This window comes from Branchiostoma lanceolatum, chromosome 3, assembly GCF_035083965.1.
Source record: "Branchiostoma lanceolatum isolate klBraLanc5 chromosome 3, klBraLanc5.hap2, whole genome shotgun sequence".
Classification (NCBI taxonomy): domain Eukaryota; kingdom Metazoa; phylum Chordata; class Leptocardii; order Amphioxiformes; family Branchiostomatidae; genus Branchiostoma; species Branchiostoma lanceolatum.
In genome coordinates, this window is record NC_089724.1 from 4,825,111 (window position 1) to 4,839,514 (window position 14,404).

Below are 14,404 nucleotides of genomic sequence, written 5' to 3' on the forward strand. Positions count from 1 at the left end.
AGTGCAATTTTTTCTACTGATCATCCTGTCAACATTGCCAAATTTTGTACTGCTGACAGGATCATCCTGTCAGTAGTGGAAATGTATCTACCGTTGATAGCACTTCCTTTTATATTCAATGCATTGTTGGTAGCATATCAGAAGCCAGTATGTGCTACTGTACCAAGAGGTATTAGGTGTTTCAAGATGGCGGCCATCGTCACAACGTAGTCATAAAAATATGCTAGCGCGATTCCTGACGCTAGAAAGCGGTCAACTTAAATTGTGTTCATCCAACCAGGTTTAAACCGATGCACGGGACGTCTTTAAGCCGGCGTCACAATTCAAGCGAGCGTCGGCCAAATTTGTAGATCGCCCAAAGCTCGACGAATTTCAAAGTCGCCCGAGCGTCGACCGTATTTTCCAATGAAAATCTCGGGTGACGTCTGTCGAACACTAAAAACTAAAAATACCCCATGAGATGGTGCCATCTCTTAGACATGGACGAAGTCAGTATCGACTAACCTGGTAAAAGGCCAATATTTGGATCAACTTTTATTGCTAAAAATCGCCCGAAGCCCGCGTCATCGACAGGACGTTGGCCGTACTTCGGCCGAAAATGCACATTTGAAGCTCGCCAACACGTCGATGGAGCTGAATTTCTTATTTGTGACCGGGGCTTTAGGACGGTAATCATGTGGTGGTTTGCCTGTTATGTCATGTTAGGCGCCAAAGTTCTACAGTGCAAAATTTTCTACTGTTGACAGGCATGTGCTTCCAATATAAATACACCTGCTGATTTCTGATAGCATATTACATTGACATTCTCTTTACGAAAATAGTCGATATGACATATCATAAACCTAGGTAAGTCAACTGACATCTTATAAATCTAGACGTATGGCATAGATGTAACAATATCATACAGACATACACACATATTCTATACCTCCGCATATCTCCATAGAATACCTTCATTATGTCACCTGTCACAATCATACATATATTATGCAAATGAGGTTGGCGCCGGCGGAACCACTCATATCGTGCGACCTCTCTTCATGTCAATACACCACTCCCGAATGTATTGGGTGATTATTTAGCTACTACCTCCGATGGACAGATATATGAGATGTTTAGAATACTTTCAAATACCGGTACGGGTACAGACGGACACAGAGCCCCAGTCATTGAATAATTCAAACACAAAAGACGCGTCACGAGACATCGGATGGACGAAATTAATCAAATGAATTCCATGACATCTCTCAATCACACAACTGCTACCCGAGCTGTTACCTTATTTGGTATAGAAGTTCCCTTGGTTACCGTGTGACGTGAGAGTTCGTGGTGAAAATGGCATACCACTCGCACCATTCTTATACTAGTGCATGACAGAACCCGGCCGTACATGGTACGGTGAGTTCGCGCGCCGGTGTTTTCACCAGTAGTTCAGGACAGAGAGCCGGCACACCACGAGCCGCGCGCCCCGCGGCAGGATGGGAGACCTGTCGCCCATGGGACCATCCCTGGTGCTGCTTTGGAGCCTGTTCTGCTGTCTGTCAGGCGCACTGGAGATACCAGGTGTGTAACTAGCTTGTAAAACATTAATAGTATACTACTACTACTACTACTACTACTACTACTACTTCTACTACTGCTACTACTACTACTACTACTACTACTACTACTACTACTACTACTACTACTATTACTACTGCTACTATCACTACTTCGGTTAGTCTACACAGACTACGACACATACTGCGCAGATAGATATTACAAATATCCCCATTCCACTTGACGGCGCTCTTGCCGCGCTCTCGCTGCGACCTACAGCGCAGTGAGAACTCCAAAGTACCCGAAAAAAGTGCTCAAATGTATTTGAGCGGTTGCTCTCCGCACTCGCTCCGAGCTCTGGCCAATTTGAGATCATAGAGAGAGCGCGGTGAGAACGAATCCTAGTGCAATGGGGCCCAAAACAAAATGTGCATAAGAATCTATTCAAACGGTCGAAACTCACAGCTCAAAAGTTAAAGGAACAACGTTTTATTTAACATCACCAAGTGCAGTTCAGAAAAAGTTCAGAGTTCATTTGCGTCGGCATCTTCTTTCATTTTCCCGGTTTTCCCACTTTCTGTGAACCGTTCCAGTGCCTTCCCTGTAACGTCACGCCACCCGGTCCGGTAGTTCGCCAGAGTCTCTAAATACTTTAATTGATTAGCAGAATACTGTGGTCAATTAGTAAAATACTGTGGTCATAAAGGGGGTAAGAAACAAACGTTAAGTCTTCCTCCCCCCAAGCTAGTTTGTACGGTCTTTAAAAATTTGTTTCATAGTTTTTTACATTTAGAATGTTGATAAATATTATCATCCAACATATCTTTACTCAGTTTATGTTATGCCTAGCCTGTGCTTTGCAAAAATACTACTTCAAAAAGTAAACCAAACGGTAATAGTTTGCAATGTTCATATTTGGCAAATCGACTTGAAACTGTCTTCGATGAGCGGTTATATGTTCTTCTACCTGTTGTCACTTGAAACAGTGCTTCATGTCGCACCTTTCTCCGCTGATATGTGTGCAGAGGAATGTGGTAAACAGGGTTGCGTGATTCTAGATTTTAGAGAGAACACGCGATGCTATGCAGTGCTTCTACCATCGCTGAATCATCTATGTGGTCTATCTTCCAACATTGACGAAAACATAATTAACCCCAAAAGTGTAAGCGTACCTCCATAAAGTATACCACAGGAATTTAAAAAAAAAGTAGCTGTTCGGGTGTATAATATTTCGTTTAGCATTAGCCATTGATCCACGAATAGTTTCATTAGGTTGGTAATTCAATTTTTTCACAGCCTCATACCTTTCCCAAATAATATTAACCTGTTAAACAGGAACGGGGGAGGGGGGCGGGGGTCACTATCTCAAGCCTGTATATAACTGTCTCTTGTCTCGTGATGACCAACATCAAGTCACGTGACAAGAGAACTCCAAGACGAGATCTGACTCTAAAACCGGGTTGAAGAAGAGACAGAGTGTTCGTCTCGAAAGCTTCCCAGAGCAAACTATTTATGTTGTGTGTAAGGTATAAATATTTTTCAAAAAGATGTTAACCTTTTTGAGTGACGTTCCATCTTTTTTTTGCATATCATGACCTGTTGCATGCCCTACAGCTTCACCGAACGGAGACGGGACCCGGGCAATGGGGGGGGGGGGGGGGGTCGGTTGGGGGTCGACATAAACTTTCTGCAACTTATTGTCCACTGCAGCTGTTTACCGAATGTTTTTAAATTGACTTTTTTTTCCATCTACCAGACTGCCAGGTGGGAAATGGGGCATCCTATCGCGGAACAGTCTCTGTGACGAAGTTCGGCCTCACGTGTCAACGCTGGGACAGTCAGACACCCCATGGACACTCCAAGACACCGAGAAAGTATCCGTTGTCCGGACTGGAAGAGAACTTCTGCCGGAATCCGGACGGCGAATCCGGAGTTTGGTGCTTCACCACGCATCCTCTCGCGAGATCGCGGCCGTGTGACGTACCAGTCTGTGGTGAGGCCTGCACCTTTACGCTTATGGCACTTTTGTTTATGATCATTACAAATGAGGCATCACTTTAAAGAACAATTTACGTGCTTTCCAACAAAATGTGTTCTTACTCCACTCGGATGTTACTTTCTGAACTGTGTCGACAAAAGGAACACAGGTCTTCAAAGGCAGAGCATTTTATGAGGCGTGAAAACTGGAAATATTCTAGTTGCTGTAATCTTTATGAAATTGACATTTAATGCCACTGTTTACCACATTTGCGTGCGGATTTCTTATCAAAAGTGCTCAAAAGCGGCACAAAAATAAGCTACATCGTGATCTTTTAGTTTCACGCGCCTAGTGTAAATAGACCGATACCATAGCCCGCTCACCTCCGTCAAAACGTAGAAATACAAAATTAAAACATAAAAATGCAAATATTTGACGGACATACAGCCACTCTCTCATTGGTCGAACCGCTAATTCTGATGGACAGTCAGATCAGTCTAGTTGGGCTTGGATTTTCTATCAGTTCTCACCACACAGCGACATCGTATCCTTGCTTCTTTAATGTCAATATTTAATGGTATAGTGTTATTGAAACTTACTATGTGTGGGAATGACTAGTAATTGGAGTTTTTTATTCAAGTTTTAAGCCTCATAAAATGCTTTGGATGCCTTTAAATGATACACACACACATACTTACATATACATTGACATATACAAATGTATGATAATATTCGCCAGTCACATTACCATTATAAAATTTTAATCGTATTTAATCCCGTTGGTTGAAAGCTGTTTCTTCCTCAAAGGTAAGAGGAATCGCAGATTTATACAAATTTGTCAAAAAGCAACCAACTTGTTGTGATCACAAATTGCAGATAATGTATTCCAATATTCATTACATGTATCTGACTCTAATCCCATTGAATTTTCTTTATCTCAGTCAACAGACACATTTGTCCAAACGGAATCGCCATTAACATGACGCAAATATGTGACGGCAGAGACGACTGCACAGATGGTACAGACGAACAGAACTGCTGTAAGTAGAAACGGGGAATAGCAATTATTAATTGTGGTGTACTCAGAAATGTAGATGCAAAGAACATACTGTTTCAAACGAAAAATACGATTAAAACAGCATGATTGAATTGAAATGAAAATAATATCAACAAGTTGACAGGAAAATCAACTTCAACTTCAAATACCCCCAAATGACCCCGCGAGGGGCAAAGAAGGTGTGGGTGGGGGGAGGAGGTCCCGGGCTAAGGCGGGCAGGCCTCCAGCCTGGCACGATGATACTCAACGGTGGGAGCCGTAACAACCGCGCCAGGCAGGGCATTCCACTCGGGGATGGTGCAGGGGAAGAATGAATATTTGAATGTATCTGTTCTAACGTTGGTTGTTTGAAATTTGAGAGTATGGCTCCCCCGGTGCGCCACTGAGCTAGTTTCAGTAGACTGTCAGTGTTTATATTAATATGATTGTTTGTAAAAAAGTAGTTTGTAAAAAATGTGAGGCGTTCCTCCTCCTTTCGGAAATAAGGGACCACACTGCAGGTAATAAATAGTTTTAGGCCACAGCAAGTAATTTTTATGGATGACATCAGCGCGCTCATTAATTTTCGTCTGATTTCGAAATAAAAAAACAAGAAATTTCATAGCCCTCAGACGGTGGTCAACATGCCAAAAATGGGCAAATATGTCAAAAACGTTGACAGTCTAAGGTGTTTCATTGCATATCAATACCCAGTGTAGTTCCTGCCCATGATGGTATGACAATCTGTTTTCTGAGTTTGTTCTAGTTAATTGAGCTGTATACACATCTTCAAGAACAGTTTAATGTTGACAGTCTAAGGTGTTTCATTGCATATTGATACCCAGTGTAGTTCCTGCCCATGGTGGTATAATAACAACCTGTTTTCTGCATTTGTTCTAGCAAGGACATTATATAAATAATGGGGGGTCTAGTTAATTGAGCTGCATACAGAAGGTGTTTCATCGCATATGAATTCCCAGTGTAGTTGCTTCAGATGATGGTACAACAAGCTCTTTTCTGCATTTGTTGTAGTTAGTCTATTGAGATGTATACACATCTACAAGGACATATTTACATTAAATCAAGGAGGTTTTCTATTATATATGAAACCTCATTGGTTGGATACAGGAATAAAAGACCTGTTGGTCATGATATCATATTTCGTCGCCTCAATTCTTGTTTAACAAGACTTATGATCTAAAAATTTGAAAATATAGGAACCTTGTTTTTTTGGGCCCGCCTTGTTTTTTTCGCTCTATCTCATTAATTTTGGAGTCTGCGGAGGATGTCATCCATGAAATTTACTTGCTGTGGCCTTATGACCGGTCAATATTTCAAAGGTAGCGCCACTTAAACTAGGAGTGCCTATGTAATTAACAATAAGTATCTGATGACTTTTTATGATGTTTGCATGTTAATCTACGTTCACCACATTCAATGTAGACAACGTATGAACTTGATGTAGTAAAAATATCCCAACGTTAACACAGGTGAGCGACTTGGCTTGAAAAGCTGCACCGATGGTGAATGCATACCTATCTCCCAGGCTTGTGACCGTTGGAGCCACTGTGCGGACGGCAGTGACGAGCTATCTTGTCGTGAGTATAGTCGACACCCCCTTTCGTGTTCAGTTCTCCTACCATATTGTCAAGATTTAGAACCCCAATCCCCCAAGACACAGAAAAACATGCTGTTGGAAAGAACACTAACTAACTAAGTTTCATAACTAACTTGATTTTGTAACCCTTAGCCCTTTCTGCGTGTGACAATGGAGGCCTGTTCCACCCGACTACTCGATGTGACGGTACAGATGACTGTGGCGACAACAGTGATGAGAAGAACTGCGGTGAGTAACTACAGACACTGACAATCCCATCAAAGTGTGGATAACACTAACTCGTTGCTCAAGCAACTGGAAGGGTTTGAAAACGGTCAGAAGTTTTAGACAGCTGTCTGAAACGTCTGGCCGCTTTCGAATCCGTGCAGTTACTTGAGTTGCTGTTATCTTGCGTATCTTATTACTCACCTACCCCTTGACCTCATATTGGGTCATATTGGGTCGTTGGGTCACCATGACTGAGCGATCCACTATCCTCCTCCACCTGGCCCTGTTATACATAAACAAAACAAAACAAAACAAAACAAAATTAAAATGAAATAAAAAGAGAAAACATTGGTTTCGGCTGTGTACCTTTAATTTTATAAAATCATACTTCCTATGACTGCTGTTACATAATGTACAATAGAATCAGAATTTACAACGTGAAGCTTTATCTCCACAGACTGTTACTACCTACAGGACAAAGGGACAAGCTACAGAGGCCGTGCCAACCGGGACAACTCCTGTCAGTTCTGGACATCTCAGTACCCCCACACCCATAACCACACTCCCCAGGCCTACCCATCGGCAGGGCTGGAGCGGAACTACTGCCGGAACCCGGACGGGAAGGACAGGCCGTGGTGCTACACAGCCAACCCTCTCCACAGGTGGATGTACTGTGATGACATCTTCGTCTGTGACGGTAAAGTTCGCTCTTCTCTTTTGTTTATTTTCGTCCATGTTGAATATGAGGAAAAGGAAGTTCTATACCTCTACCAACAATTAGGATATTCAATCTTTATATGTTTTCCATTTTCAGCCGTACCAACAAGTTGCTTCTTCACCTACGATAACGGAAGGAGCTACGCAGGAGGCATAGATAGGTAAAGTTAGTGTTTGGAAGTCAACATTTTGAACAGACAGCTGCACAGAACATTGCATGCCAAGCTGCGTTATATCATATCAGCTTCACTGCTTCGTAAGTTAAAAGGACCCTCTTCGAAAGGCTCTCACCGCAAATAAGAATATTCTGAATTAATTGTATCATTTTTGCATTAAGTATGTAAATAACATATCATTGAGACGATTGGCAGGACAACAAGTTTCTAAACTTCATGATTTGATTATATATATTGTATCTAAATGTAGTTTAACATCATAAGATATAACATTCATCACACTGTATTCCATTCCACAGGGCAGGAGACCGGGAGTGTCAGAGATGGGACTCCCAGTCCCCCCACAGCCATCCCCACACACCACAGGCTCATCCTGATGCAGGCCTGGAGGAGAACTTCTGCCGTAACCCTGACAACAAGGAGCGGCCCTGGTGCTACACTACGGACCCGGCACAGACATGGGACTACTGCGACGTGATGGAATGTGATGGTAAGAAAGCTTGAAGAAGTCTATTGCTGTATCCATAATTGGATAGTGGGGTATTGGCTATCGTTCTAACATGTCCTCTGTCGGCACAAGGTACATATCAATAGCATCGAATAGACCAAAACCTCAACAATATCAGCAAACGACAGCACCGTTTTTCCGTGTCATTAGATGCGACAAAGGTCTTAAGAAAAAGTCATATATATTTGAAAGTTGATTGTAGTATGCTTTGTGAGAAAACTATGAGAATTTTTAAAAGCGTTGCACAACCTGAGTAGTTTGAAAGGAAAGTTTTTGTAATGGATACGGCATATTAGAATCTTTCCCTCCATTGACACACATGCATCGCTTGCTGTTTCTCATCTTTGGTAGATCCTATGTGCAGCGGAGGTCCATCGTGTGAGGGAGCATGCACATTGGGTTACATTGCTGTTTTTGTGTGCCAGTGTGACCGGGACTGCAGCTTTTTCGGCGACTGTTGTAGAGACTTTGAGTACGTGGATTTCATTTGAGACATCATGAAGTGTTGTAGATCATCACCTGAACCTGTTTCCTTTATTTCATAAGATTATTAAGTACACAGTCATATATCAGACATTAGTTAGGGGCCTTGGAATCGGAAGTGAGATAATCTGAAATGCTGACGGGCAACATCGCTTCGAAGATTGTATATTGGGTGTACTAGGGGAATTGTCAACTATTCAAATCAGACACAGTCTATCTTACGGTCTTTCAATATAAATGACATTATGATATTTTCTTATGCATGATATAGAGAGGTGTGCAACACAACAGTTCAAACGTCATCTGATCACCACCATCAGAAGTGGAAGTGTCTATCTGGCTATCATGAGGGGACATCTTACTGGTTCGTTGCTGACTGCCCTGACGACTGGATGGATGACGTCACAAGAGATCAGTGTTTAAAACAAGTTGATCTCTACAACCCCGGTGATCTTGTCTACCAGATGCCCGTGCAAGACGATTCAACAAGTATCCAGTACAGAAACGTTTTCTGTGCTCTTTGCAACAATGTAAGTATGGAAGAGGTAACTATATGGCGCGCCAGATCGGTGTGTACCGGGTTGACTAATTCCTCTGCACGTCCCGATGGAGGTGCACAATTATACAACAGCATCCTGAATGTTACGTATATAGAAGATTGTGCTGGAACCGTAAGACTGGAATTCCAGTCTACCGATCTAAAGGTGAGGCGATGCATTCCACATGAGGTCAACATGTCGAATCCAAATTGTAATGTAACTGCTTGCAGGTCCGATCAGCGATTACTGAAGATTAGCGATTATAAGATTTACAAAAACTTTCACTGTGCTCTTTGTGAAGGACTATCCCTTGAAGCAACCACATATTTAAGTTGCCTCGTTAATTTCGGCGGTCGCTTTAACTGCCTCGGCTGCATCTCATTAACTCATCTCTTCAACTTTAATGCTGATGAGAGTCACGAAAACAGTCCCGAGCATTGCCACCCCAACTCTTTCTACGACCCATTTGTCGACTCATGCCGACCTTTCTCGTCCGTCAGTCAAGTCTCATGGAACGGAACTTCTCCTTTCCAAAACTGCAGCAGGCCCATTCTGAATTTCACATCCAAAGAGTTCGAAATCCTTCCCAATGGTAGTGTTCACCTGGTCAGTTCTAACGTGTCCTGCCCAGCTGAGCAGGTGGCCATTCTGGACACAACAGCGTCAATCTGCGGAGACTGCCTACTGGAGTATTTTTCAAACGACACGCGCGAACCCTGGGATGCTAACCAGAGTTGGTTAACCCTGGGTCTTGTGATCGTGTCTGACGTAGCCGTGTTTGGTTTCGTGGTCCACACCGTCAGGTCTGGTCAGTGGAAAAAAGTCCCAGCAAAGCTGAAGATGCAAATGATGATATGCATGGCAGCTGCGGAATCGATGTTCGTGATACGTGCATTTTTCTCTCCCGGACCGGGCTGTACAGCGTATGCGATACTTCTGCACTACCTCATGCTGACTGCCTTCACATCCATGAACGTACTAGCCGTAGATCTCTTTCTTACATTTCGTGATAGCTCAGAGAGGGCGGAACTGTACAAGTACCTCTTGTATACCTGGCTGGTGCCGGTGCCCGTAATCCTTGCCACAGTGATTGTGGAATTCGGCAGTTCTGTCAGGGTGGGTTACGGGGAGAGCTGTTGGATCGGCAATCCTACAGCCAGTCTGGTGGCATTTGGAGTCCCCGTCCTGTGTGCCCTTATGATCAATGCTGTCTGTATCAGTCTCGTCTTGCTGGCCATACGGAAGTCGTTTCAGATCGCTAACACAGCTTTGCCACGCTCGCAGATCAGCAAGGTCTGGGTCTACATGCGTATCTCGTTCCTGATGGGGTTCACCTGGTTCCTGGGCTTCATTTTCCCTTTCGCCAACAGCAGCGTTCTCGAGTACATCTTTATTGTGCTGAACGCTTCTCAAGGCCTTCTGCTGACACTGTTGCTGACATTGACGGGGAAGGTGGTGCAGGAATGGAAGTCTGCGATCAGGGCACGCCTGGGTCTGGCTGGTCCTCATCAAGACAATGGACGAACCGCCACTACCAGCAACCGGCGGACCATCGGAGGGAAAACTGAGGTAACGGCATGTGGAACCGGCTCTGCTATAGAAATACCCATGAAAGTTATGGTCGATGTAGAGGAGAACAGGGCACGCCTTCATCTGCGTCAGCCTCAGCAGGGCAGTGGACCAACCGCCACTGCCAGGAAACAGCAGGCCAACCCAGGGGGAACTGAGCTGACGGCAGGTGGAACCGACTCTGCTAGAGAAAAAAACATGGCAACTTCTGCTGATATACATGTAGAGGAGGACAGGGCACCACTTCAACTGGATGGAGCTATTCTGGACAGCGGACGGACCGCAACTGGCAACTAGCAAGCCACCACAGGGGGAAATGAGTCAATGGCAGATGAAACCGACTCTGCTACAGAAAAGCCCATGGCAATTTCTGCTGATGTGTCTGCAGAGGAGAACAGGGCACCTCTTCAACTGGATGGAGCTATTCAGGGCAACGGACAAACCACCACTGTTGGCAACCAGAAGACCACCGCAGATGAAACCGACTCTGCTACAGAAAAACCCATGGCTTCTGCTGATGCACATGTAGAGGAGAACAGGGCACCATTTCAACTGGATGAAGCTCGCCAGGACACCGGGCAAGCCACCACTGTTGGCAACCAGCAAGCCACCACAGGAGGAGCTGAGGTGACGGCAGGTGGAACCGACTCTGCTACAGGAAAACGCATGGCAACTTCTGCTGATGTGCATGCAGAGGAGGACAGGGCACCTCTTCAACTGGATGAAGCTTATCAAGACAACGGACAAATCACCAGTGTTGGCACCCAGCAGACCATCGCAGGTGAAACTCAGAATATGCCAGATGAAACTGACACCGGAAGCAACCCGCAGACTCGCACATGTTGAGTTGGAGCGGCAGCATGCCGTACTGACGGTGGCACCGAGAAACAAGTGAACACCGACTTCGATGTCGAAGAAAACAAGACTGAAGACAGTCTTTAGGCCAGCGTTGATGATCTATATCAAAATGTCCAAGCTAACTGAAATTCTATTCGCCCATTCTTCGTTGGCGGGAGAAATTGCCGTCGAACGTTGGCAGCGTGCCATAATTGTTTGAAAGGCACAATGACCACGTAGTTCTTCATTTCAATCTAAAAACTCCTATTCACTTTGAGCTACATTGGTCTAGCTTAAAGTAAAGCAAAGAAACTGAAGTGTCGACCGGCTAATTCTGAAGCTACAGAGGAAAACTCAGACACACCCCTTTTAAGATGTCAGTCCACAGCATAGCTTAGTCAACTTTCTCCTTGTAAAGCACAAATCATTTCAAATGTCTCAAGAGTATATCCTACCCGCACTTTTGATGCAAAAACCGACTCGTCGCGAAAACATGCCAAATGTTGTCCAGGAAAAACAAAAATAAACAGAGATTCTATAACGATCTCTTACTGCGCCTCTCCACTGCAATGTTGACCCAACTCCTGTCGGCAAGTGGCTGTGACTGATGATTGTAAATAATGCTGTAAATATTCCTCTCTGCCTTGGAAACCTACATGACTTTCACCATAACGTCTGAAAATGGTCAATGTAAAAGGCAGAACCGTATGATACCTTTGTCAGAAGATAATACTCAAGATATGAAGATTTCTACCATTATATAAATATGACTTTTAGATGACAGTTTCAAGGCCCCCTTTCAACTTGATGGAGACCATTGTGCAACCGTTCAGCGATTTGAGAAAAAATGTTTCGTGCAACAAAATATAACATACTTACAAAATGCACTTCTTTTTCAATTAAATTCGAACGGCTGATTAGAGTGAGAGAGAGAGACAGACAGTGACAGAGAGAGAGAGAGAGAGAGAGAGAGGGGGGGGGACAGAGAGACAGAGAGAGGGGGATTTAAAAGATTTCGATGCTAGACTACAAAAAAACACCAGTATTAACACATCGTCTGAGGAACAAATCCTCGCTTTGTGACAAATGTTGCGGTTTTATTCCAAAGGCTTACTGCAGAAGCGAGCTCGAGTGATCTTTGTCTAGATGAAGCCGTCTTCCGTGGTACCACCCTAATGACTGCATTTCTATATAATCACTCTTGACGCGCCAGGTGAATGGGGAAACCACAGTATTTTGTAGTCAGCTTATAACTTAAAAATCGCGTGGCTTAAATCGCGCAGAGCGTGTCCTTCCCTGCTGCCCTCCCTGACCTATGGGCATTACATCCCTTTTGGACCAGCTCTGCTCTCTAATCATATTCGGTACATCAGGTCTGACAGGTATCTCAGTCTGTATGTATATAAGCCGCAGCAGAAAGGGATTCAAAAGAAGTTTCTCTCCGGTCTTGTCCGGAGTTAGACAGGCAGTCACTCTGGACTCACTCGCCCGTCCGCCGTAAGGCCGTTCGGACTGTTGCCGCAACTCGCCGCAGCATATTTGGGACATACACTTGTTCGAGGTCGGGACAGTGCAAGCCGCCCTACTCAGACAGCAGCTCTTTCACACCACACCACAGGTACGACGAACGTTTAAACACTAGTACTGGTTCAAGGCGACATTTAGGACTTGTAGTCTTTACTTTTACGTTAACGTTATAGATGTTGCACTGATCTGCATGATTTTCTAAAGGTTTTTATGTTATAGATGTAGCAGTGTTTTGCATGTTTACGCCGAATCCCATGCTTGTGGTTTGCAGTCAAACCTATACTGCCAATAGCAATTGTTGTCACCTTTGTTGGTCCCTTAGATTGTTCTTCCCATTGGCCCTTAAGGATCAAGACTCCCCATGTCCGCAGTGACCGCCTGTCTAATGTGATCATTTAATTCAAGCTCCTTTAGTAGTCCACTATTGACAGGTTGAATGTACGTTGACTAATGTTGGCGCAGAAAAATGGGGCACCCAGCGGATGTGAAGCGTGCCCCGCAGCTTGTTTACATCCTGTGGCCATAGCGACCACATTCCTTAAAAGATACAATTCAAAACGTGATCTGGTGACAAAGAAAAGTCAAAGTTGTCAACGGGAGCGTCAGTTGGCTCCAGATCTTTTATGAATACATTGTACAATTTTGGATGGTTATCCAGATCTGTACTTGCCAACGCAGAATAGGTCGTTATTAACGTGCTGTATGTGAATTAATTACCCGGTATGTCCACCCTAAGGCGTAACACGTACACCAGTTGCGCAGGCATGGCGTACAAAATGATAAGCAAGCTCTTAGACACGCCAATGAATGACTACCTTAAACCTGAAAATATAAACGGTCATGACTTTAAGTATCATTTTTATCAACTCAGAATCAAATTGTATCAAAATTCGTTTTTCCCGCGAACACCAGCAGAATCGAACCTGCTGCTGTTGATTTCTATATCTAATCATACAGAGTTAAGTATGAATAGTTAGATGTCGTTCACTTTTTTCACAAAGGCTAAAACTAAACCTAAACCTACACCTGGTATGTAGAAGATGGCACCATATGAGGCGTACAGTCACCACTTTTTACCTATCCCGTCAACAAAACAGCAGACACCATCATCAAACACTGGCGAATTAACGAAGGTGAAATAAAATATCCATTGACTGTTTCCAGGTCCAAGGCTAGGTAGTCAGATGGGTTCTGTCCTTGTGACAGTCATTCTCCTGTGCTTGTTGACTGTAAGCAAGGACCGGAGGTTTACTTTGTTACCCTTGCTGTAAGCGAGGCCCTTATCAACCGAGAATTGCAAGGCAACGTCATCAAGGACCTACGTCAGGCTGACTGTTCTCCGGAATGTCCTATATATAGTGCGAGATCGCGTCAAGAGAGAGAATGTAATAAATTGTCTTTATTTGTTTCCAGGTCCAAGACAAGATATTGAGATGGGCCCTGTCCCATCGACAGTCGTCCTCCTGTGCTTGTTGACTGTAAGCGAGGCTTGCATCAAGAGAGAAAGTGATGTAAAATTGTCCTTTACTGTTTCTAGGTCCAAGATCAGGTTGTCAGATGGGTTCTGTCCTTGCGACAGTTGTACTCCTGTGCGATCTGTCTCTGTACGAGGCTCGCATCAACAGAGAGAAGGTGATAAATGATCCCTTGACTGTTTCCAGGTTCAAGGC

The 14,404-nt window shown here is 44.1% G+C and overlaps 1 protein-coding gene across 1 annotated transcript; it reads left to right on the forward strand.

The window, feature by feature from the left end:
• The first annotated feature begins 1,478 nt into the window (after nucleotides 1-1,478).
• On the forward strand, nucleotides 1,479-10,667 carry LOC136429225 (uncharacterized). The gene is made up of 9 exons (XM_066419099.1): nucleotides 1,479-1,563; nucleotides 1,594-1,716; nucleotides 3,296-3,532; nucleotides 4,459-4,557; nucleotides 6,304-6,399; nucleotides 6,836-7,075; nucleotides 7,193-7,256; nucleotides 7,571-7,761; nucleotides 9,103-10,667. Exons 1-9 carry the CDS (start codon nucleotides 1,479-1,481, stop codon nucleotides 10,665-10,667), a joined length of 2,700 nt encoding a protein of 899 aa, XP_066275196.1.
• The last annotated feature ends 3,737 nt before the right edge of the window (nucleotides 10,668-14,404 follow it).

Coding starts and splice junctions, on each gene's coding strand:
- LOC136429225 (XM_066419099.1), top strand. CDS start 1,479: ATGGGAGACCTGTCGCCCATGGGACCATCCCTGGTGCTGCTTTGGAGC. Junction 6,400..6,835: donor CAGTGATGAGAAGAACTGCG/GTGAGTAACTAC, acceptor TTATCTCCACAG/ACTGTTACTACCTACAGGAC. Junction 7,076..7,192: donor TGACATCTTCGTCTGTGACG/GTAAAGTTCGCT, acceptor TTCCATTTTCAG/CCGTACCAACAAGTTGCTTC.